A 26,226-nucleotide genomic window follows, 5' to 3' on the forward strand; every position below is an offset into this window, starting at 1 on the left:
AAATGGCAGTGTAATAAATTGCATCAGCCTCCAAAATCACCTCAAAGTACAAGCTATCTTTTAAGGACTAGAGGAATGTAAAACAAAGCTGACATAAATGTTCAGAGATTTGCAGTGATAAGTGTGCAGGAGATAACAAAAACATCCTTTCATCTTTTTTTCTTAATCCAGAAAACTCAGTGCACACATTTTATGAGCCAGAGTGTCTCAAGCAGGGACAAACAGGACATAAGAGAATTGCACTCTGTAGCTAAGTGGTGTGGTGCTGTACCCAGGAATCTGGAATATGATTTGTGGGACCAGGACTCCATCCTGGATTTACAGCTGCTTGCTAAGTAATTCTGATGCTATAATCTGATTCTTATAATGCCAAAGTAACATTATTCAGGTGTTAATTTAGAGAGTCTGTCAGGAAATTTACTGTCTAGCCTGATGGGGCTATATCCTTGTTGTTCTATTCAGTGCTGCCATTAGTCAAATAGTGACCAAGTCTTGCTTTTGAAGGACACTTTTCATAAAACCACTACTCTTAGATGAAAGGTAAAGCACTTCACCTACTAAAGCCATTGCTGTTTTGCTGATGTACATAGCATCCAATATATTTAGGAGATGTTACTTTACACTCTAAGTTTGGCTTTGGTACCTTCAGGTGATTCCGACACTTTACAAACAAAAATCTCATTTCATGGTTGTTTACTTGGCTGAGAATATCAAGAGGTTTTATCCTATTCAGCAAAACCATTAGGGAGCATTTTCAACAACACCTGCAGCTTTTCCATCCCTTTTAACTGGAACTTCCCACATTGCCATCCCTGACCAGCATGATGGCAATGATCACCCCTGACTGAAACTGATGGGATCTGCAGAAGAGCAGTGTGGGGTGTGGAGGACAAGGATCCACTCAGAGCAGAGCTGCAGCAACCCCCAGCCTCCTTGCTGAGGGTGCTGTAATTCTCCTGTGGACGAGCTCTGGAGTCTTCCCCAGCCATTTTGGCTCCCCTTGGAAAGGCCCCATGCAGGCCAACACAAGCAAATCTATTCTGGCAGGATGGAAGTGAGCTGTGGTACCTTGTGCCTGACATCATCCCAGCCCAGGCTCCATAAACAGTGCAAGCTGGAGTGACCCCTGACTCCACAGATTCTGTGATATGAGCACCAGCCAAGACAAATGAATCCAGCCCAGACAGAACAGTTTTCTAAAAGGAAGATTTCTGATTAGGATGGAGAAAAGGTGGATGTTATGGAGGCTGGTGCATTTGTCAGCAGCAGCAGGTGTCCTGTGATGCTGGGGAGGAGGACCTGAGCAACCTGCTCTGCTTTAACCCCCTTGGAGGAAGGACTAAGTGACCCCCAGAAGCCTCTTCCAGTCCCAGCTATTCCATGGTATTTCAGTAACTTTACTCCACACAAAGCTTGGCTGATCTCCCTGGTTTCTTTTCCCCAGAGCTGTGTCCTTCTGCCACCACATGTCTGACAGCCCTTGAACACAGGCCCCTTCTTGATTTCTCAATTTATTTTTGAAAAGCTGCTCTGGTTCTAAAATGTCAAGTGCAATTACTCTCAGAGCAATCAATCAGAAAACTTGCTTGTGAGTTGCTGATCACACCAAAACAGGTGAGCCTCAAGCTGTGCATGCTCCTGTCAAACAGCTCAGGCAGCCTCTGGGGGGAGATGCAAATACTGCTTTCTGCTGAAGTGCTGTCCTTCTTGAGAAGAAATACTTACTTGGATAAAATCATAATTTCTGCAGGGACTAGTCCTCTTCTGTCTGAGAGCAAAGCTAAAGGAAATGCCAGAGCTGAGCTGTGCAGGTCACAAACACAGATGAGTACTTGTGTTCAAATGCCAGGTTATCCACAAACACTTAATGCTTCTTGGCCATCTGGATGTGTCCAGCAAGGCCTGCAGAGGCACAGCCCTGTAAATGTGCTTGTGAGGTTTTTAGATGTGGTCTTTTCATCTGAATTCCCTGCTCCTCCCACCACTTGGAGGTCTTGTGTTCCCAGTTTGCAGCAAATAGCACTTGATTTACACCTATTTCTGTCCAAGGACTGACGTTTCCTCTACCAAATACTTTCCAACTAGCTGCTGGTCAGCACTAGGTAAAAATGAATGTGTATTTTTTTGTAGATGTCACAAAGAACTGAGCTCCCAACATCACAATAGAGCACAGAATGATTTTGAGTAAAATACAAAAAGTAATGCCTCTATGTACAATGACTCAAGAATCTCATTTGCTGGAGGCTAGAGGAGATTTATATATGGAGTGAGATGTACCAGGAAAAAGGGTTATACAGAGAAACTCGAAATTAACATGGTTACATCCCACCTCTTCTTTTTTCCTTCTTTTTTTTTTTTTTTTTTTTTTTTTTTTTTTTTTAATTCTGACCTGGAACAGGTTACAATGAGGTTGGGCACAATGGTATCATGGTTCAACACTCCTGTGCAGGACTGCTGGAAGCACTTCTCTCACTGTTAAAAGACTTTTAAATGTCCTTTCCAGAAGTCACGCTGGGGGCAGCAGACCAACCACAGCACCTGATACTGACATTGCAATGCAAGACTTCTCAATCTGAGCAAAGATGCCATTTCTCTGCTTCTGTACATCCCCTCAGTTTGGCTGACTGGAATTCACTAGGGTCAATTTTCCATTGTGTTTTCTGAGCAAGGATGATTTTTGGGGAGTACCAGTCCTGCTGAGGAAAGGGAATTCACATTTGCCACTTGAGTGCCAGCCAGGGCCAGGTTTCAAGTAGAAAGCAGTGTGTAACAGACATATTTTATGAAAAATCCTTTTGTTAGGATCTTTTCTCCTGAGAGGCCTCAGGAAGAAAATGTAAACAATAATTATCTGCTGCTGTGGAATGCAACAGGTGCATCTGTGATTGGTCTCATGTGGTTGTTTGTAATTAATGGCCACTCACAGCCCAGCTGCCTTGGACTCTGGTCAGTCACGAGATTTTTTTATCATTCCATTCTTTTCTATTCCTTTCAAGCCTTCTGATGAAATCCTTTTTTCTATTCTTTAGTATAGTTTTAATATATCATTTTCTTTTAATATAATATATATCATAAAATATTAAATCAGCCTTCTGAAACATGGAGTCAAGATTCTCATCTCTTCCCTTGCCCTGGGACCCCTGTGAACACCACTACAGCAGTGTTTGCACCCCACAAGACTCTCCCTGGGCCAAAGAGCTCTTTCTGCAGTTCCTGACTATCCCCGAAGCTCCTCCTCCCATATTTTCTTGGGAATTGGGTGCTGTGGCTCCCTGCAGCAGCTCAAAAACCTTCATAACATCCCCCTCACCAAGGACTGCCTTTTGCACCTTGCATGGCTCTCCCAGTTCAGCCCTCTGAACCAGAGGAATGCATTTCCTTGGAAAGAGGAGTGGGCATAGAAAGAAAACACTTTCAAGAAGGCCAGGCACAGCTGAGGGACCATCCATCTAAGCTTTATTCATTCCTCTGTTGTTTTACTTTTCCTTCTGCCAAAAAATACTTCTGTATTGGACCTAGATTCACCCCTGACACAAATCCACTGACTGCCAGAGTTACGCCAGGGATTAATTTGGCTCACCAGGACCTGACCTGATCTTGGCAGCAGTTCTGAAGTGCAAACTGCAGAAAGACAGGACTTTTAAATAATAGTCACAGGACATGGCAAACAGCGTCCACCTGCTGCTCGGTGTGAGGCTGATAAATTCAAACATGGATAGCATGGATACATCCTTAAGCAGAATTAGAAATTATGGAAAGTGGATTCTGTGTGCATACATGTTCTCTCCTAACTTTCTAGCCAGTCTGTTGAGCTGTGTGAGGAGCAGGCTCTGCTCAGCAGATGGTGTTGCTCTCCTTGCTCCCCAGCTGGCTCCTGCTGGTCATGGCATGTTCTTTGGGCTTGCCTTGTGCCCAGCAGCTGTACAGCTGTGAGATTCATTATCCAGCTCCTGGGACTCTCCAGCTTTAATGGCAGCTGTGGTTCCAGCTCATTGCCCCACCTGGACTCACTGTGTCAGCATTCACACCACAACATCAATTCAGTTTATGGCACTGCACAGCTGAAGCTAAGGGGAGGTCTGCACTCTACCCTACTGTAGAAAAAGGTTTCTTGCAGGTCTCCTGCCTCAGCAGAGTTGTGCCAGTCATACAGCTTCACTTGTCACTCCAGCTCCCCTCACCAACTTCCTTCCTCCCTTGCTTTATCTTGGAAGTGCTGCAACATTTCCTAAACTTCCCTTCTCTCACAAATGAGGTTTCTGTCCTCTCTGCTGGAACAGAGGTCTGCAGAGAGTGTGGAGGTATGTCAGGACCTGTGCTCCATGTTTCTGTTCCTAGCTCTGGCCTGCACCAGGGCTCTCTGGCATCTGCATTCTGCCTCCCTTCTGTCTCCAGCCATGTCCTCAGCATCTCACTCTCTGCTGCCATCCTTCTCTTCCTCTTTCACAGAGGCACTGACTCAGCCTCTGCAATCCCCTTTCTCTGCTCCATTTCCTGCCCCCTTTAAACTTCACCTGCACACAAGCCTTTGTGTGCCATCTCCAGTGCTTTGCCAGTGACTCAACTCCTGCATTTCTTTGGGACACTTCTCCCATATCCTGCCCACTCCTTGTGGTCTCTTGTCACCATGATATTTTCTGAAAAATCCTCTTTGCCCAGGATTTTCTCCTGGGAAGCTGACAAGCCTCAGAGAGGAATGAAAACAATAATTATCTGATTGCTGCTCCTGTATTTGCTGCTTTGGAATGTGGCTTGGACATTGTTTACCAACAGGTGAGTGTTTGGTTCCCTGTGAATTGTTTTTAATCAATGACCAATCACCATCAGCAGTGTTGGACTCTCTGAGTCAGTCATGGGGTTTTATTTTTATTATTCGTTCTTGTGAAGCTTTCTGATGTATCCTTTCTCTTTCTATAGTATAGTTTTAGTATAGCATTCTTTAATATAATATAATATCATAAAATAATAAATCAGCCTTCTGAGAACTTGGAGTCAGATTCTCATCTCTCACCTCGTCCTGGGTACCCTCACAAACACCACAGTCTGCTTGGACATCCTCTCCTCTTAATGAAGATGGCAAAGTCAAACTCAATTTCTTTGCACAGTGGATGTTTCTTACTGATGACACCACCAACCACCTTTCCAACAATCTGGCTTGCAAGGAAGTAGAATAGGAGGATAATTATGTATTTAATTCCTCCTTCTCCTTTCCCCATGCAGACAGGTTGCTCCAGCTTCTATTTCTTTTCCCTCTCTCCCATAAAATTAATTTTTTTCCCGTCCTTATATTCACCTACTCCCCAGCCAGAGTTCCCTTTCACATGCCACAACAAATGCTTTTCCCTCTAAAGCTTGGCTTTCAGAGTTGGTGAAAACCTGTCACTGTTTTCATTTACAGACATCCTGCAACACAAATGCCCTACCTTGAATTAGGGATTTGTGCTAGATCCTGTGTGACACAAGGTAACTTCTGTAACAATTTATTTCTGTAGTTAACCCATGTCCCAATCTGTATTAGGAATCTAGAAAGGCTGCATCAGTTAAACCACTGCTGTATCATTTTATTTTTATTTATATATGCTTTTCTTGCACATGTAGGTACCTGCAGTTCTGACCACCAAAAATCAGGCAGCAAAACTTTCTCCTGCCCAAAATTCAGTCATAGTGCTCCTTGCCACACCACTCCTCAAAGCTTGGGCTCCTGTGTGCTCTGAAAGCACAGACCACTGATATGCTGCTACACACCTCGATGTTCTCCTCCTATTTAGGGATTCCTTACTCTTCTCTGTTAATCCCTACAGGTGTCTGAAGTGTATTTCTACAGTCATTATAACTTCCTACACTTAAGCATCAAATTACCCCACCTTTCTAGCTAAAATAATTCATTTTTCTTTTAATTTTAGTGATTAAAAGTGTAGCATTTTTCTTCTCTCACATTTTACAAAATGAGATTTCTAGTACAGTCCTGTAGAAAAGCAGCAATCTGACACATCAGAGATATTCTGCCATCTTTTATTGTGATTGTCTGCAATGAAAAAAAAATAAACATGTATTTTTAGCTGTGCTACACAGAACAATCTGATAGCAGAGGCCTGTTATTGTCATTCAAAGGAGCATTTGTTTAACCAGATGTGCTCATGAAAAATTATCTTAAATTTTACAATTAGTATTTTTCAGAGAAAAGTGTCTGTCCCATGAAAAATCCAAAGACACTGATGCACTAGGAGCACATCACAGAGCAGCTGCATCTTACTCCTTTTCTTGGAGATACATTGGAACAGCAGCTTGTGTGTGATGGTGTTCACAGGGGTCTTAGGATCAGGGAAGAGATGAGGATCTGACTCCATGCTTCAGAAGGTTTGATTTATTATTTTATGATATATATTACATTAAAACTATACTAAAAGAATAGAAGAAAAGGTTTCCTCAGAAGGCCAGCTAAGAATAGAATAGGAAAGAATGATAACAAAGGTTTGTGGCTTGGACTCTCTGCCCGAGCCAGCTGGGCTGTGATTGTCCATTAATTACAAACATCCAACATGGACTAATCACAGATGCACCTGTTGCATTCCACAGCAGCAGATAATCAATGTTTGCATTTTGTTCCTGAGGCCTTTCAGCTTCTCAGGAGGAAAAATCCTAAGGAAAGGATTTTCCATAAAAGATGTCTGTGACACTTGTGACTGGACAAAATTGTGGTCATGGGTGGGTCTGGGATGTAGGTGGAGCAGACCAACCTAAATGTGTTGTTCATGATACCACAGGGAGCTCAAGGCTGCAGTGCTCCCCTGGAAACTCCTGCTGTGCTCCCCTGCAAGAAACTAGAACTTTTTAGTTCTTTTTAGAACTAAAGGGCTTTTTAGAAATTCACCTTTGCGGTGGGAAGAGGACTGGATGGAGTGAAAATTGTGATTAATTCCCCTTGGTACTCTTTGAGCTAATATTGGTAAAAATACAGAAGAAAGATCAAAGAAAAGGACAATACAGAGGTGCAAGTACCACTGGTGGGGTGGGAAATTCCCTGTGGCATTCACATTCTCTGAAAAAATCCCCTTGCCAAGGATTTTTCTCCTGGGAAGCTGAGAAGCCTCAGAGAAAAAGGAAAACAATTCTTATCTGATTTGATTCTCCTGGGTTTTGCTGCTTTGGAATGTGTTTGGAGATTGTTTACCCACAGGTGATTGTTTCATTGGATTCTGCTGTGAGTTGTTTTCACTCTTTGGCCAGCTGGGGCCAAGCTGTGTTGGGACTCTGGAGAGAGTCACGAGTTTTCATTATTATCATTTTAGCATTCAGTAAGTATGTTTTCTGTATTCTTTAGTATCATTTTAGTATAGTATTCCTTAATATAATATAGTATTATAAAGTAATAAATTAGCCTTCTGACAAGATGGAGTCCTCCTCATCATTCCTTCATCTGTGGCCCTGCATTTACGATAATTCCCTGAATTTTAGACTACCTTGAGGAAGAAAGGAGTACCTGGAGAAGGGGCAGGTGCACTTGCTGACATGTTGGCTGGCTGCACAAGGCAGAACCTGTGTGGATCTGTGGGGAAGTTCAGCCTCATCATTCCCAGACAAGTGACAAATCATACAAGGCAGGCACAGTGTGCACCATCCATGGGATCCATGGGAAATATCCCATTTCTGGATCTGGCATTAAGGCAATACAAGTCTATCAGAAAAGTGGTTTTTATTTTCCTGTTAGTGGAAATTAACAGCTGAGCCAAACTGCTCAGCAGGGAGAGAGCACAAACATAATTCTTACCCTTCTCAAACGTCTGGCCCTAAACTATTTATAATCCTTCAAAAATGTTTTTTAACATATGCAAGTAACTGCATCTATTTTTCTACTTATTCTGTTTTAAACATACTGTCTCTTCTCTCATAATGTCCATACTGACCAAGAGCAGCACTTCACCTAGTTCCCTTTATTTTGGCATCTCATAAGTTATAATGATACCCCAGTGTATGTCGGCACACGGCAGTATTCTCTTCCTTCTGTTGTAGAATGATAGAAGGAAGGCAGAGAAACTAGATCATGGACCTTTGAAAACACTTTGGCACCAAATTCCTACTGAAATCAAGGAATTCCAGGCTAAACCATGCCTCAGGCCATAGTGAAGGAGCCATCAGGTTGCTCAAGCAAATTCTGGCTTTCCTATTTAAGCCTTGCTGCCCTCCATGGGTTTTGGCTATAATGAAATATATAGATTAAAATTACAAGTATGGACCACAAAATAAGCATTATAGGATATTAAGGAATGTTCATCTGAAATGTCTTTCCCATGCTGTGATACTTCTTCCTGCTTTAGCAATTCTAATGACATCTCATGAGGATTTTTATGACTTGAGGAGATCAGAACTGATCCAATAGTGTTCTGTCAAGTGTTTATGCTGTGCAGCTTTATCAGAACTTCATAGGCTGAAGAGAAACAGTGGCCAGGCAATTAATCTCTTCTTAGGATAGGCAATAAATTGTATTAGAGTCAACAGAAGGGAACACTTCTCTGTGTCACAGCAGGTTTTGTGCAAAGTCTTTCCAGAGCTGTCCTAAATTAAACTTGGCTTTAACCATGGCTTTGCACTGAGTTTTTGGATGGTTTTCTCTGCTTTTTCTTGATGTGAGGTGCTGTCATCTCCAGCCAAGATCAAGGGACAAGCACTGTTGGTAGAATTGCCACAATCAATGGATGGGTCAGTGTCCCAGGAGTCAGAAGAGCGAGAAGGGAAATGTTTCTACATCAGTCATCCCACACTGGGATTAGAGCCAGGCACCATCCTGGCTGGCTGGGGTGAAGTGAGGAGAGGCAGTAGCCAATTCTCAAGAGTCCCCTGGGATCACCTGTCAGCCCCACTGGTAAACTGAGCAGCTCTCAGTGATGCTGATACAGAGCAAGCAAGGACCCCTCTTGTTTTCCATCCCTTAGATAATGCATGAAGGAAAGGAACATTGTGAGCACCCAGCACATCCCCCAAGGAAGGGATCTAAACATCGCCATGAGCAGAGCTGAAAGAACACGTGCTCAAGGTGTTCCAGGGCCAGCAAAGCCCTCAGGATTTGCAGGCTGGGCTGAGGAGGGATGCCAAGGAGAGCAGTGTGGTATTTTATGAGACCTCCATCATTGGAAGGAAAGAATGATGAATCTGACTCCATGTTCTTAGAAGGCTAATTTATTATTTTATGATCTATATTATATTAAAGAATGCTATACTAAAGCAGTACTAAAGAATACAGAAAGGGTACTTACAGAAGGCTAAAAGGTAATAATGAAAACTCATTACTCTCTCCAGAGTCTGACACAGCTTGGCCCCAACTGGCCAAAGAGCCAAAACAATTCACAGCAGAAACCAATGAAACAATCACCTGTGGGTAAACAATCTCCAAACACATTCCAAAGCAGCAAAACCCAGGAGAAGCAAATCAGATAATTATTGTTTTCCTTTTCTCTGAGGCTTCTCAGCTTCCCAGGAGAAGAATCCCGGTGAAGGGATTTTTTCAGAAAATGTGATGGTGACAGAGCAGGACAGGAATTGGTGATGTGCTGTGGTGGCTGCCCATGGCTCGCTGCCACACACCCACCCAGCCTCTCACTCCCCTTCCATTCCAAAGGGCAGAGGGGAAAAATAAGACTAAAAAAGTTTGTGGGTCAAGATAAAGGACAGCAGGGTCACTCACCAATTATTGTCAAAGGTGAAACAGACTGCACTTGGGGAAAACCAATTTGTTGCCAATTAAAATAAGTTTGGATAATGAGAAACAAAACATGCCCCTTGCCCCTTAATTTTGTCTCCACTCCCAGGTAGAGTTTTTCCTCACCTTTCACTTCACTCTTTCATTCCTTATTTCTCTTCCTCAGCCCCACTCTGGACAGTGCAGGATGGATGAGGGAGTGACAGAGGATTTGTGGTCAGTTCATGAAGTTCCCCTCTGCCACTCTTTCCTTTTGATGCTTTCCCCCTGCTCTGGTTCAGCCAGTTGTTCCACAACTGGGGGAAATTGTGCCCTAGCACAAACTTTTGGGGAAATCTGCCCCAGCAGGAGTTCTCCACAAGCTCCACTCCTGCCAGGAGTTCCTGTTCCAGCATGGATTCTCCATGCACATCTCTCTGGGATGTTCTCACAGATGTGTCCCCCTCCCTGTCAATATTGCACACTTTGGGAAAGAGCTACCTACGAGTTGCACTCTGTCATGATGGAAATCAGAGAAATTACAGGGTTTTGTGTTGAGCACTCATAAGAAAGAGAGGAGGTCTGAGTTTCAAGAATGCAGCAATTCCATGAGACACAGCAGGTGTGAATGCATTGGGAGACAGCACTGAGGTCAGAACTACTTCAGTTCTTGTAAGGACGAGATGAGATCCAGAAAGATGTGTGGGCATTGCCTGAAGTGTTCTGAATCTATTGAAGGAAATGCCTGATTTTGCAAACCAGATAATGGGTAGCTTTTATCTGACCTAACTTCTGATATCTGTCTTGATCTGAGCCACTTACCCTCTGGAGGCAAATAAATAAATAAATAAAAAGAGATGGAGGCCCCCAGAGGGTGTAATTGACTTAACCTAGTTAAAGAGATGAGTCACATGCTGATAGTGCCTCATTCCTCCTCTCACTTCATCAAGGCAACCAACTCAGGTGCACAGGCTACATGAACCCCATCTCATATGCCCAATAAGTACCTTTGCCATTAATCTGTTTGGATTAAATTTTACTAATAAAAATTCTCCTGCTCTGGTGTATCAGCCAGCTAATCAGCTCCTTTAGGAGGAGCTCTTCCTCCAGGCCAGTAGGATTTTACTCTGTGCACTACAGATCTTCCTCTGAAACTCCTGGTGCTGACAGAGCGAGGCACACCAGGGCCAGGAGTTTGTTCTGCAGGACTCCTGTGCCCTCAGTGCAGAAAACAGCCCTGTTACTATGGCTACAGGAGGATGGCAGAACCTAAACTCTGCTTTATGGTAATACCCATACACCTATTTTTAAATAATATTTTTACTGCTCATCCCTGTTGATGAGGAGAAGTAAAGAGGAATTCTTTGTTCTGATCATTACAGTTTATCAAATTGACCTTGTTGTTGCCTGAAGGCTTTGCAATGCTGATGAAATGCTCTTGCAACAGCAGGAAGGCATCTAAATTTGATGTTTCTAGCTCTTTTCATTTTGCTTTTCTTCTGGAGGGTATCTTTTTCCAACATGACAGTGTTTGCAAGGCTCAGATGAGCCCTGTTGCTAAGAAACAAGTCCCAACTGTGCCTTTAAAACTCTGTCTTTAAACATACAACTCAAGAAAATGTTTTCCTTTTCATTACACTGTATTGTGTGTTTTTATTAGGACTTCTTTTAACTTGGATCTGACTCTTGAGGTTACATTCCTATCACACAGTCTTCTGGGAGAGGACCTTTTCTTTTTCCATTGTCTCTACAGTCCCATGGTCACCTACATAGCTGCATAAATAATATATTTTAAAATAGTATCATTTAAAGTAAGGCCTCATTTTGTGCACAATCGTGGAAGGAATACAGAGCCTCCTTACTGCAAATATTGGTTAATACTAAACTACAAAGCACAGTATAAATCAGTGCTCTTGCAAGAGCACTTGTGCTCATCTGTGCTTGCCTGGCTTTGGATTTTGGTGTGGGTTTTCTTTTGCCATATACTGACTAAAACATGCTGAAGCCCCTCATGTGTGTGCAGGAGAGTTTGTGGCTCTCACAGGCATAAAGCAGAACATAGAAACATGGGAGGGAGTAACCAGCACATCCAAACTAAAAACTGCTTTGTCCACCCTGCCTATTCACTGTTTTCATTCAGCACAGACACCCCTCCTCTCAATGAACACACCAAGTCCAAGAGTGATGGAAGTAGTTCATTAATAACAGTTTTCCTGGAAGAGATTAATGGAACTAAAGTGTAGCTGCACTATTTGAGGTGCTGAATTGCAAGAAATCTGTGTAAATTCTCTCAGCAGTTTTGCCACTGCCTTCCTGGACAATCTGGATATTTCCCCTGAACTCTCCACTCAGATTACAGATAGTATTAAGTGTATGAAATACACTTTTCTTACATATCATATCATAATCATATCATATCATATCATTCCCTTCTGGTCCATTATAGGGCTTGAGTGTATTCTGCACCTCACAGTGCTCCTGAAATAATGATGCTGAAATAATGATGCTACTGAAATAATCCCTGTGTGGCACTTGGGGATGTTGTTTAGGGGTGGCTGTGATGGGTTAATGATTGGACTCAATGATCTTAAAGGTCTTTTTCAGCCTAAATGATGCTATGATTTTGTGAAAACACTGCTTGATTAGCTGCTTGGCACTTCTCACACCAGTAAATAGTGAACTTCTCAGGAAAGACTTAAATCACAGTCACTGGAGTAAGCTATTTTGTCGTTTAGATATCATTCCTTTTACAAAATGTACTGAAGAACATTTACTAGTGTGTGATGGATTGTCATAAATATTTAAAACAAACCCACATTTGTAAGGGAGAAAGCAGATTAAATTTTATGATGCAGCATAAACCAGATTTTTGGCTATGGCTGCTGGCTAATTTGGGAAATGCAATTCTTAATGAGTGTCCAGCTGGGTACTGCAACTTGGGAAGAGTCTTCCCAGGCTGAAAGGGCAAAGAGCTCAGCTCTGCAATGCTTCTTTACAGTAAATAATACTTGTTCACAGGAGCAACCTCTAGCTCAATGTTACTAGAGCCAAAGAGGTGAGCAGGGGTGAGACAAAATAGTTCTAAGGCGCAGCACCACGTTGCTCTGTAAGTTGTGGGTTCTCAGCTCTGAGAAAGGAGTTGAGCTTGCAGTGGGAACATTTTGTACCTGTTCTGCCCTGGTTCATGTGGTGGGCTGGTGTTCCAAGCAGTGTGACCTGGAATCCACAGAGCACCTGGGGAGGGGACACCCTCTCTGTGCAGCTCTGCCTTGGCACCAAATGAATAAACGAGCACTGAAAGAACACCTGGGGGACTGAAAGCACTCATACGAGACCAGAACACAGACACACATGTATTGTAGAAAAACCACCATGTTTTAGTTAATAGACAGAACAGAAATCTTTTATTCTTTGTGTCAGTACAACTAAGGGTGGGTTATTACTATTTAATCACCATAGCCTCGGGAGAAGAAGGGCTCCCTGTGTAATTACCGAGCAAGAGTGGTTCCCAGGAACATATGCTCAGTCTAAAATCCATCCCCAGCTCCACCACAGGCTTCTTCTAAGTGTCAGCTGCACACAGCACAAGGAGACAGATCCCACTTTTAACTGCACTGCCTTGAATTTCCCATCCAGAATGGAAATGCTGAGGCTTGGCAATGAGCCCTCGCTCATTGTTGTGTTATTTGGGTCAGGATGGGCTGGTGCCACAGACCGGCTGAGCCCAGAGTTGCCCCCATGCTGCTCTCCCCACCTTTGGCTTGATTCAAGCTCTGCCCTGTGTGTGTGCAGCTGTCCCCAGCTCTGCAGTGGGGGTGGAAAGGCACAGGGATGCTCTGTGGGATGTGCCATGGAAGGGGTCGGCTCTCCAGGCACTCAAATCTGCTCCCCACATTTTCCTTCTGACCAAAAAAACAAGAACCAAGCTAGATCACCTGAGGGAGTCAGCTCCAAAGGGGGGCAGGACATTCCACTTCCACATTGTTTCTGTGGGATGTGTGGGGGACTGAGTGAAATGAGTACTCAGATGCAAGCCAGTGTATAAAATTACATTCTGACTTGTAAAAGAGAAAACAAGAGATGGTTTTTACACTCTCATCTGACTATGATTGTGGTCCCTGTGCTCTTTTTGCTCTTTTACACGAGACAAGAAACCAGCTTGTTTCATGTAAAACCATGCTCCCTGCAGCCACAATGAAATTTCAGTAGGAGAGGGGAAAAAAAAATCCCGTGATGCTGAGTCTAAAATATTGTTTTTAAAAAAGTTTAGTTCTTGTTCTGTAAAAAAACTTGCTAAACCTTCCCTGGCATTGATCAGTTTGTTGGATGCAGAGCCAAAGCAGAAAGACATGCAGCAGAAAAGGCATTATCAGATTTGCACTCCAGACAGGAAGATTTGGCAAAGCTTTGGCAATTAAACAAATCAAGAGAGGTAATTTAATGGCCCAATCCAGAGAATCCACACTCATCAAATTGGCTAACTACACTGGGAAAAACATTCCAGGTTTTTCAGTGGATTACTGAGTAACTCATCTGCTGCAAATGAGTTTTGAAAGGGGTCTGATTTGTTGCAATAATTCCAAAAAGACAGAAGGAGAACATGGGCAAATCATGCTGATCCCTCAGCCAGGGAGGATTTTCCTCTGGTTACACCTCACAAATGTCTCAGATGATGACCACTCCCTTCTCACCATCCTAAATCCTTTGGGAACCCCTTCCACTCAGACAGCAATTCCAGAGAGTGCTGCAGGGCAATGAGAGCTGTGTGTCCTTACAGCTGCTTTGTGTGTGTAGATCCACAAAGGTCCAGCCATACTTTTAGCCAGAATTTACTCTTCACGTTCTTGGAACCAATTTCCAGTGGAAACTTGAAGTTTCCCCACTACAAAACAGTGTTCACAGGAAGATATGAAAAAAAATCTAATTTACAGGGAACATAAATACATATAACTTGATCCTTGATATTTCAACATGATAAATTGATATTTTTTAATGACTTGATATGTTTTCTTACTATAATGAACTTGTCCTGACCACTCTCAATGAGAGGTCTGACTCTGTGGGCCTCTCTGCATTGTAATTCCTGTGGTGCCATCTCCTTTCCCCACACAGCACAGCAAACACACTGTTGGACAGTCACATCCAAAATATCATGTTTATGGAAATCAAATTGTCATGGCAACAGAAGAGGTCTTGCAAGTATTTTAAAAATAGCAGATTAACAAAACCAATTTATGAAGTCTGAAATCCATTCTTTCATGAATGCTCTTAAAGAGATGCAACAAATGGGTTTCTGCCTGCAGGAGACTTTTCTTTAATGCCATGATCTCATTTCACCATGGTGGCATATGTAATAGATATGCATGCAAATAAATACAAATTTTAAACTTAAACTAGCAAAGCTGTTTTTGATGGACAGTGCCCTATTAATGTGATCATTTAGCTTATTTCAGGTAAATATTTTCACCAAAAAATCATGATTCATACTTTGTGAAATTACTGGATTTTTTAACATAATGAACTTGTGGCTCATTATAATCTATTTCTTAGTCTACAATGAATCTCAGTTCTTCAAAGGCTTATTAACACTAACACTTAGTAAAAATGTACAAACACTTTTTTAAAGCAGCATTCTTATTTGGTCCAATTGAATTTTTTCTCCCCAACACAATAATGAGATTGATTCAACCATTTAGCCCTTTTGCATTCTTTACAAACTTGTTTGTGTTTTAACAAATGAAACAAAATTATTACCCCCATTTTCAAAGCATTTTTAAGTTTTGTGTAGATATTCACCAATGCTTGTGGCTAGCTGGGAGTTCAGGCCAGACAAACAGCAACCTGGTGAAAGGCTGGATAATGATCTAATGATCTGTCATGTTTAAATTCACATTCCCAAAGATGCCCTTGGTCCCCTGCACAATTCCTTGTACAAGCATGATATTATAATATAAGCATTATAATATATATTATAAGCATTATTTCTGAAGTTGGAAATGTAGTACAGGATGAACCCCTGCAGAGAATGTGATTATGCTTCCAAGAGTTCCTCTATTGATTGTAGTCATCATTTCCTCTAACAAGATTTGACCATGATCCACTCCAGGCCTATCCTTTGGGTGTGTTTATACTGGGATTTTTAATTTGAGTTGGTGTATTGCCCATCAGTTTTCATCAGCTACCTAATTTATATTGAAGGATTTATATTTCACGATGCAGTGCTCAAAGACATGGATGTCCATGGTTTTGTCTAATAGGGCGGAACTGTAAATTGGTTACTAATGTATCCTCTGTTTAAAATTTAAAAGCTCAGTGATATTGCCATTTTCCAGTGCTGAAAAATCATGACTCAGATTCTCCAAAACTGAGAATTGGAAAAAAAAAAAAAAAAAAAAAAAAAAAAAGGCAATTCATTTTTCTTCCCACAATCTCCTTTTTTTTTTCCTTTTGAGACAGGATCATTATCTCCAAATCCTGCTCCACAGCCACAAGAGTTACATTCTTTTATTTTCCTGAAAGCAAAGATTCTCATCTAATCAAGAGCCTCAGGGGAATATGTTTTAAGGAAACACCAAATATTGTGTGAGTCAGGGTCGCATTGCTGGGCCTTTTGAGGAGCTGTCAAGTTGTTAGAGAGAAATTGTTTGGTCTGTAACTCCTTTGGAATGGAAACACTGCCTTTGTTACAAGGTCTGCATTGCTGGAGGAAAGAGGGTTGAGAGCAGCTTCTAAGTGGTGAGATGGAGAGAGAACAAACTGTGGAAATGAGTTTTTTAAATCAAATATTTGAGTTCCATTTATTTTTTCCATGACTCTCCACAGAATGAAACCTAAGTTTATAATATCAGAAATCAACAAATGAAATGTAGCTAGATAGAATGGCATGTGATTTTTTTTTTCCTCAAGTTCTTATAGTATCTTCACTTTGGTCTTCACTAGATAACATAAATGCTCAAAAACCCTGGGAAGGGGAACAGGGATTAACTGCTTCCCCTAATGAAAAAAACTCCTTATCTTTAGCAGAACCAGGGAAACTCAGGTTTCACCTTCTTGCAGTTTCTAAAGTAAGGTCAATGATGGGAACTTTTGTTTTTGGTGTGAGGCTGGGCCCTAAGCCTGTCAGTGTTTAAAAGCCATTTGGACAAATGGCCTTAATGATATTAATATTAATGGTAATATTACTATTAATATTGATGTTAATCAGCCCTGACCTGGGCAGGCAGCTGGACAAGGTGATAATTGTTATTAATAACATTAATAACAATTATTAATGATAATTATTTCATTCCAAATGACATAATCTATTCTGTTTTGTCTTTGCACAGCTGTCTTAGCAGCATCTTTGCACAGTGCCACAACCAAGTTTGTCTGGGACTGCCACTGTGTCACTTTGAATTTCTGCAATGAAGACAAGTCCTAAGACAGGAGAAAGGATGTCATATGTCAGACTGACTTTATCTCATTACAAACCTTAGGACACTCTTAGAATCCCTTTACCATCCAATCACTTGTTTCTCCAGACAATTCAAAACTAGGGACAGGTTCTAAAATTCACTTTTGTGCCAGACACTGCAGATACATTTATGTTCAGGCTCCTTCATGCAGTTTCATGGGTAGGAAAGAGCCTGAAGAACCTGGTTTCTGCTTCCTGCTTTGTGATCCTGAACAGTTCAGAAGCTCTCAAAGTTCTTTTCACGGTGGAGAGATTAAATGGCAGTGAGCTGCTGCAGGCAATGGTGCTTTATCAGGCTCTGTAAATCTCTCCAACACCCACTGTTTCAGAGCAGGAGAAAATTCTCTTCCTTCCTGCTATCCAGACTAGGAAAAATTCACCTATCAAAAGCACTCTCTTCATCCAAGTTACTTTAATCTTCAAATCCTTTCACTCATTTTCTCCCTTGCTGCAAGAAGTTTCAGTTCTTTTGCCTTCTCACTGAACCTCTGCACATGTACTTTTCTCCTTCTGGACTTGATTCTCTGTTTCTCTCCACATCATACCCTTTGTTTGGAACAGCCTTGAATCCACCTTAAAATTCAGCTGTTTTACTTGGCCATGTAACAGTTCTTCTCTGCTATCTGCTCCCACCTTCACTCTTAATCTCCAAGTACATCAGTCCAAACTGCATTAAATGACAAACAAGATTACAAGATGCTGAGCAAACCCTGTCTCCTTCCTTATGTGTTCATTAGGAAATTAATATCTCCACGGAGCTGCTTCAACAACAGCACTGGAGAAAAATCTCTGAACAAAAATGTCCCTGGCCATTTCTTTTGTCTTCTATTTTGGTGGAAACAGAAGGCATGAGGGAGGCAGAGAAACTTGTTTGCATTTTAGCTGGTCTGGCACGGACAGCAATTCCAAGGCTGCAGCACTGGGTGAGTGCACAGCTTGACAGCAAAATGAACCAAAAAGTGACTTCAAATGCAAGTGCAGCTCAACAGCTGACTTCTACCAACTGTAGCAAGGGAAGAGGAAAAACTAACCAAAGGACAGGAACAATTCTAAATGTTTGGAGTGTGACTTGAGGCTGTGGTCATGAACAAGGCACTGCAGCTTTCTGTCTAAAATACAGCAAAGTGTGCTGTTCAACACTGGATTAAACTGAGTGATCACATCAGGTCCTTCAGCAGATAAAATACCTTTTTTTTCCCTTTTTTTCCCTTTTTTTCCCTTTTTTTCTGATCAGTTACACTAGGTGGAGCTGTCTCAATCAAGCAGCTACAAAGTTGAAACACTTTGGCATTTCTTCAGATCACTAATTTCCTGTGGACCTCTCTGAGGTTTCCAGGATTGATTGTCATTCCGGGTGGTCCAGGCACTTCATGGAACAAAAATATTCCAGACTACCCAGTGGTGATAAGATTGTGGAATGACTGCTCAATACCATCTGCCGGGTAAGTTATGTGATACAATTGTATTTCTTACTTAAACCTCTGCAGTAAAAATAAAAGGAAATAAAATAAAAGAGTAATTTAATGGCCTTCTACATACTGAAAAGAACAAAGACCTGCAGGTGCAGAAACCTCAGATTCAGCTGTTCTTGTGCCCAATTTTACCTCACTGTGAGGATAATCTACAGCTGATACCCCTGCTACCAGTAATGGAGCAGTAAAACCTGGGTGCACACATTTTATTGCAGGTCTCATTTCCCACCTTGCACAAGCACAAATCACCATCAAGAACTTCTTGGCCTTTTCAGTGCAAAATACAAAACCTGACAGAGTGAAGTCTACTGGCAATATGTTTGCTTTGTTTAATTATGCTCCCATGAAGAAACAGCTTGTTTCTGCACACTACCAGCATCTCAGGCTGAAAGGCAATGTTAGCTAAAAATCTGCAGCAGTAAAGTTCACAAGTACTCGAGAAAACCTTTGTTTTCCACAAATGAGCTTGTAAATCACACAGATACTTTGGTTAGTATGTTTAAAAGAAAACAAAAATTAAAAGGATCATAAATACCAAAGGGAGTTTGAGATTTTATATGTCTGAAAGCCCCAAATTTCTTTATTGCACTATTTGCTCTACCGTGGATAAGAAAATGTGGTTTTTCCTTGAAATTCTTTCTTTCAATAATGAAGGCAAATAAGTTTGCTAGAGGCATCTATTTACCATTCCAACCACAAAAATAAAACAAGTACTGGTAATTTTATGCAGATCTTATCCCATCACCTTTCTTGAGTGTTGTGTTTCGTACTTCTGTTCAGCTCTTTGGAGAGCTCATTCTGCCCAGGAGAGCCCTGCTTTCTGATGAGAAGATGCCTGGCTTCCATAAATCCAATGGTAAAACCACATTCCCTCAGCTGAAGGTGCAGTGCTTGAACTCTATCAGGAGTGAATAAACAGATGGCAGAAGAATTGTGATATGGAGCTGACACACCCAGGAACAGGAGAGCTGCACTGTGCAGCCCTGGAAGCAAAAAGCTGAGTGTGCTGGGAATCACCCCTTCATTCTGTAGCTGCTGTGAGAGGCTGGCACTCCTGAACCCCTCCATGGGCTACTTGGTGGCACATGGGTGGCTGCTCTCCTATCCTGCACCAACATGGTTTTATGCTGCGTATTTCAATTACTCCCTGCATAAAAATAGTTTTTCACGTATCACACAGGCTGGGATCCAAAAGTCCACCCCCTTCCTGACAGGAGGGATTAATCTTGGAGAATACCTCAGACTTTCAGATCGTTTCCCTCACTTCTCACATTTCCCTCAAGTTCCCCCCCTTCGTTTACCCCCTCCCACACACGTGATGTCGAGAGAAGGAAGAGCAGAGAGGAAGGAGGGCAAGATTCCCATGGATCAGCTCTGGGAATGATGACAAGGAGCCAGCTCTCCTCCCACGCTGACTGGCACACTCAGCTCCAGGAGAACACAGTCTGCCAGCTAAAGGGCACGGCCAGCCCTTCTCCCGTTTGCCATCTGCGGGATGGCGCGGACGGCTCCAGGGACACAGCACTCAATCCTGAGGAATGGCAGCACTGGGCACCCCCAGCTCTGCTGACAGCTGCATCTCCCATCCTCCAGAGCTCAGCACTGCATGCTTTGGTGCCTCAGAGCCTGCTCCAGAAAGCCAAGCCAGAGCAGAGGTTGCAATGCCTGAGGCAGGGCTGCAGCCAAGGCACGATGGCTTTTGCTACAGCAGCCACTGACTCTTCCCTCTTCTCCCTACCCACTCTTTTTATGTGCCTGAGCTTGGGACACCTTCATTGCACCTCAGCCCTACAGCCCTGTTAGGCACAGGTGAGAAAGACGGCACTGAGCCATGGGAAACTGATCCAGAACATTTCCTGTGGCATTCACATTCTCTGAAAAATCCCTTCGCCCAGGGTTTTGCTCCTGGGAAGCTGAGAAGCCTCAGAGAAAAAGGAAAACAATTCTTCTCTCATTTGCTTCTCCTGTGTTGTGCTCACATGTGGAATGTGTTTGGAGATTGCTTACCCACAGGTGATTGTTTCATTGGATTCTGGTGTGAGTTGTTTTCACTCTTTGGCCAATTGGGGCCAAGCTGTGTTGGGACTCTGGAGAGAGTCACGAGTTTTCATTATTATCTCTTTAGCATTTAGTAAGTATCTTTTCTGTATTCTTTAGTATAGTATAGTATTCTTTAATATAATATTAAAAAGTAATAAATTAGCCTTCTGAGAACATGGAGGCAGGTGCATCATTCCTGCCTTCATTGGGGCTTCCCTACAAATACAATAGGAAACTCATCCAGAACATTTCCAAGTGGCCCATCACAGCAACTGGAAGGAATGTGTGATTTCAAGGCTATTCAGCAAAAGAGATTACAAGATGGGCTAATCAAGATTTTTTTCACACTGTGTTTGAATTTTTGAATTTTAAGTTTTGGCAAGAGAAAAGTCAACATATCCCCTAGGTATGAAAAAATTCCTGCGAAAGACATCTTTTGTAGCATGTGTGGAATGAATAGTTCAAGCCCAGTTTACAATGCACCTTAAAACCTGCAGTTCTGGGTTATTACATAAAACTCTGAATATTAACCAAGTGAAGATAATAAACTGATTGTAAACAAAGAGAAAGTGTTACTTCTACTGTCCAAATAGAGTACTACTGCAAAACATAAATAGCACAAAGGAAAAATAAAACAGATACTTCAAATTTTCAGATGTCACCCTCAAAGGTGACTTCCATAACAGAGGAAAGGTAATTTAACTAAAAAAAAAGAAGCTTTCAGATGGTGAGAGACTGCCCGAAGATTTGGAAGCCTGCATTAGAGTACAATTTCTATTTGGATATCACTGCTCTGAGGCACAGGGCACTAATGAAAACCTCAATGCACCAATCTCCAAGCAGTGGAAATCTTGATTTATTCAATGTTGCCCATTTTCTTGTCTACTGTGGTGGTCTCTGACCCTTCTTTGCAATTGCACTGCAGAGTCTACACTGAAATGACAACTACATGCAATGTATTTAGGGACTGAGAAACAGAGGACTCCCATTAACACCTAAACACAGTGACACTCTCCAGCTAAGCAGGCAGAAATACACAGCAAGCCTGTGAAACATCACTTGAACATGTTATAAATCTGGGCTACAAGAACTGATGGGAATGTTGCCATTTACTTTGCAGGGAACAGGCTCCCCTCCTTGATGTGAACACTTCACACCACTCAAATCTTATCTGTTTTACAAGCCTTGCTCAGCTCATTGAGATGGCTGAAGCACAACAATGACAGAAAATCTCTTTTTACCTTGAACATTCCTGGCAGTAGATTCGTGATCCTCCTGTTTCCCCTCCTGTGTGGGCTACGTGATACATGACAGGATTTGGCTGGGATTGTAAATAGCTGTATTCTAGTCAGGTGTGTCATCTCAGACTAAGTTTTCCCTCAAAATGCACGTGGTATCAGCAGCTTCATTAACAGAACCGTTCATTTATGTACAAACTAAATGCCATGCTTTGCATACTGAGCTTGGGATGCATGTCCAAAACACTGCATTTCACCAGGCTGTGGGGATGCCACAGGGAGGGATTCCTTTTCATCTGTAGCTTGTTTGGTTTGCTACTTTTGCAACAGGGAACCAGGAGAAAGAGCGGCAAACGGTACCGCTGAAATCACTGCAGCAAAGGGCAAACAGATTTCAAAAAAAACACCACCTAAAAGGAGGTTGTTGGTTTGTTTTTTTAAAAAACAAATAGAATTAAAAATAAAAACCCATTTCGTGCTGGTCCAGCCTGTCAGTGGATACACAACCAACACAGCTGCACGGTCCAGATTCAACTCCCAAGCTTTCAACCAGCACGGATTGTGAGCCCTGAACACTCAGCCATCCCCTCCTGAAGCTATCTGCTCTCCTTCCTTCTTTCCTAAGCACCTTCTGCATGAGGGAAAGCATAGCACTGGCTACCCTCAGCAGCACCCAGAGGAGAACTCCAGCAGAGAACCACACTTCAAGCTAATTCCAACATAAGGATGTCTCATGGGGGTCTGTCCTTCTAAGATGAAGGACAGAGGGTTTTCTAGTGTGCTTTGTGAAGTGTCAGATAATTTGGATAAGGAAAAGGGGGTGGTTAAGTCAGACTTTTTTTTTTCTGGATGTCCACAGTGAAGATGTGGTGTCTTCAATGCCAACAGAAAACAACACCAGCTTTGAAAACTCTGGTTTTGAACTTGTCTCTCCAAAGCGGGAAACTGAGCCCCAGGAAACCTAAAAAAGCCCCATAGGAGAATTCAACTCCAGAGATTGTCTTTGATTCATCACTCGAGGTTCTTCAGGTGGAAGAACTGCACCTGAGTGCAGTGGATTGTATCTGGAAGCACACACACCTTCCACAAGTCCTTCCACAGGAAAACTCAGAGCTATTGCAAAAGAAGCAAATTTTCCTCTGGAATACATCCACAGGTTTCAGAGCAAGCACGCTGGAGTAGCAATGGCTTCTCTGTGTGGCACACACTATCCCACCCACACTTTGTGCATAGTACTTCAATCAGAACTTTCAGAGTTTCAGGTTTGTTAAAGAATGAAGCCACCTGAAGCACATGAAGCAATTAAAGGCAGACAGTAGCTCTTTAAAAGCAGGGTTAGCTGGAGGATACTCCCATATCATAAGAAGGGCTTCTGTGGTGGCCACAGTAGCAGAAACAGCAGCCAGAAATAGATCATGAGAGACTTGAGGTAAGGGTTAATGAGTCATGGATTGTTTGGTTTGGTTTTGATTTTTTTTTATTATTGAGGTTATTTTTATTTCAGCTCAAGTGTTTGTGTTTAGCCTTGTATTCTAGGGGCTTTTATAGTGTTCAAACTCTGAGCTCCTCTTGCAGTAAGCAATTCCTAATTAGAGTGTAGGAATAGGAAATACAGAAAGGATGCAGCCACATCTTAGGAACCTGAGCACACTGGAGACTTTACGCTGAGAAACTGTGACTCTCCAGTTCCTCTGGACAGTGGTTCTAACATTTTCTAGCGAGTCTCCTTAGAAAACCCGGCACGGGGGGCTCCGAAAGCTCATCTCTAGCTGGCGAGCGATGTGCTCACCGTGAGCTTTACTCCTCTGACCGCAATCCCGGTTCGCGAGAGCCCGAGCAGCCGAATCCCTTCGCACCGCTCGGGGGGCTCGGGCGATGTGTCCGATTTGTCCCGGGAACCGGGACCGCCCCTGCCCGGCCGAGCGGGGCCAGGCGGCTGCCCCAGCCCTGCTCCCCCCGAGGGAAACGCGATTTGCCCGCTGGCATCCCTGGGGACTCCGCAGGGCGCTGCCCCGGCCCCGACGCGAAACTTGGTGCAGGGGCTCCTGCCTCCATCCCTCCGTGCGTCCGTCCATCCCTGCCCGCGGTGCCTTTGGGAAAAGGAAAGTTGCGGCCGCGGGCACCTCCGGCAGCCCGAGCAGCCGCAGGTGGGCAGAGACAGACCCCGAGCCCGGCCGCCCTCCCTCGGTGCCTCCCGCACATCCTTACCCAGCCCCGGCACGAAGGTGTTGAGGAAGAGGCAGATGACGGCCACGGGGAAGGGCATGTAGGGGATGGCGGCGCGCAGGGGGCCCTTCTTCTCCCGGACCTGCACCACCACGCCGCTGGACGGGGCCGCGCCGCCCCGCCCGGGCTCGGCGGCCGCCGCGCTCTCGCCGTCCTTGGGCGAGGGCTCCATGGCCGGCGCGGCCGTGTCCCGGTGGGATCGCGGCTCCCGCTCTCGCCGCCGAGCGCGCTCCCGCCGCCAGGCGCGCCCCCCGCGCCGACCCCTCCCCGCCCTCCGCCCGCCCCTCGCGGCGCTGCAGCCCGCCCGCATCCCGCCTTATCCCGGTTTATCCCTTACAGCCCCTCGGCAGCCGCTTCCCTGCATCCCGCCTTATCCCTTACAGCCCCTCGGCAGCCGCTTCCCTGCATCCCGGTTTATTCCTTATAGCCCCTCGGCAGCCGCACCGCTGCCCGGAGCGCTTCCCTGCATCCCGCCCGCTTCCCGGTTTATCCCGAGCCCCTCGGCAGCTGCTGCCTGGAGGACTTCCCTGCATCCCTGTTTATCCCGAGCCCCTGGGCAGCCGCTGCCCGGAGCGCTTCCCCGCATCCCATCCTCATCCCGGTTTATCCCGAGCCCCTCGGCAGCCGCTTCCCTGCATCCCGGTCTATCCCGGAGCGCTTCCCTGCATCCCGCCCGCATCCCGGTTTGTCCCGAGCCCCTGAGATTCCCTGGATCCCGGAGCGTTTCCCCAGCCCGGCCCGGAGCCGTGCGCCCCTCGCCCCGTCCCGCCAGAGAGGGCGAGGCGCTGTCCCGTTCCTTCCCCGGAATGAAGGAAAGAACTCCATAAGAGGGAGGGCAGGAGCGGTGGAAGATTATACCCCGTGCGCCCTTAAAGAGAGAAAGTGTAAGAAAAGGTGTAAATTAAACCCACACGCGTTTAGTGTGTGAAAATCGCTGCGGTGAGGAGGAAGAGGAAGGGGAGCCACGGGAATTGGAAGGCAAAGGAAAACTGTGCCCTGGAGGGGAGAGCTAATGGCAGCTCGGTGTGGAAATGTGTTCCTCGGAGCCAAGAGACGAAACACGGCTTTGTAGGGCTGGCTATTATTGTTCAGCACAGAATTCCGTGGGTGAAATGGGAACAAAATTTGAGCATGTCTAGGTTAATAAAAACTGCAGTAATTGTCCCTGTAGATGGGATTCAGCAGAAAAAACGGGGAAAATATTAAAGGCATTAATCGTGATATGAAATGTAAGTGTGACACATATACAGGGTCTTTCCATGAAATAGAGCATAGTCTGTGTCTTACTGTGTATTTTAAAGCTGTGGTTTTGCCCAAAATATTCCTGCAAGGAATTTAATATAATTCCTGCATGGAATTATATTCCAAGAGAAACCTTGAACCACTTTATTTATGCCACTTGAATATCACTTGACAAATGCCTTTTTCAACAGTTTAATTGATTAAAGTACGAATTAGCACAACTAAAAGGTTGGGTAAACTAAATGAAGGAAATACAGAATCTTCTTTCTAGGTTACATCATTTTATTTTTCTACTAACTGAGCTTGAAACCACCAAAACATAGACAAGCCATGTAAATTCTTTAACATCTTTAACAACATGTTTTCATTGCTTATCTTCTTATCTCTTTATTTTCTTTGCTTGTCTTTTAGCGTGTCTTCGGAGTGCATTTCATCCAAAAAAATCTGACTTTTTTTTTTTTGATTAAGCACAAAGTTTAGACATGTTTCTGAAATGCATTAACTAATCTGGCTTTTTTGGGGAGGGTTTTGTTGGGGTTTTTTTTGGCTTGGATTTTTGTTTGGTTGGTTTTTTTTTTTAAATAGTGACATTTATTTCCATCTAAATAGTTCATGACAGCCTAGACTCTGTATTGCCTAGACACAAAGCTATTGGAGAGCTGCACTTTCTCTTGGAAAGATGCAATGTAACTGAAATGAAATCTGTATTTCTCTGCTGGTTGATCAAACCACAGTCAGAGGAGAAATCCTCATGGTATGAATATGGATTAATTAGAGCCTGTACGAAGCAGAATCCAAGCTGGAACACAATCAATAACTTGCAGTGACATAATTCTCCACAGGTCCTGGGAATTGTGGGTGTGAGCCCACATTACCTACAGT

General features: G+C 43.6%; 1 protein-coding gene across 2 annotated transcripts in view; it reads right to left on the reverse strand.

The window, feature by feature from the left end:
* The window catches only part of STUM (stum, mechanosensory transduction mediator homolog), a 46,758-nt gene extending 22,484 nt beyond the window's left edge, over positions 1-24,274 (reverse strand). For both annotated transcript variants that reach the window (XM_058019431.1, XM_058019432.1), the window contains exon 1: positions 24,085-24,274. In XM_058019431.1, the coding sequence (XP_057875414.1) occupies positions 24,085-24,274 (190 nt within the window). The remainder of the gene's footprint in view (positions 1-24,084) is intronic.
* Between the last annotated feature and the right edge of the window lie 1,952 nt (positions 24,275-26,226).

Source organism: Melospiza georgiana, chromosome 3, assembly GCF_028018845.1.
Source record: "Melospiza georgiana isolate bMelGeo1 chromosome 3, bMelGeo1.pri, whole genome shotgun sequence".
In the NCBI taxonomy this organism is placed as follows: domain Eukaryota; kingdom Metazoa; phylum Chordata; class Aves; order Passeriformes; family Passerellidae; genus Melospiza; species Melospiza georgiana.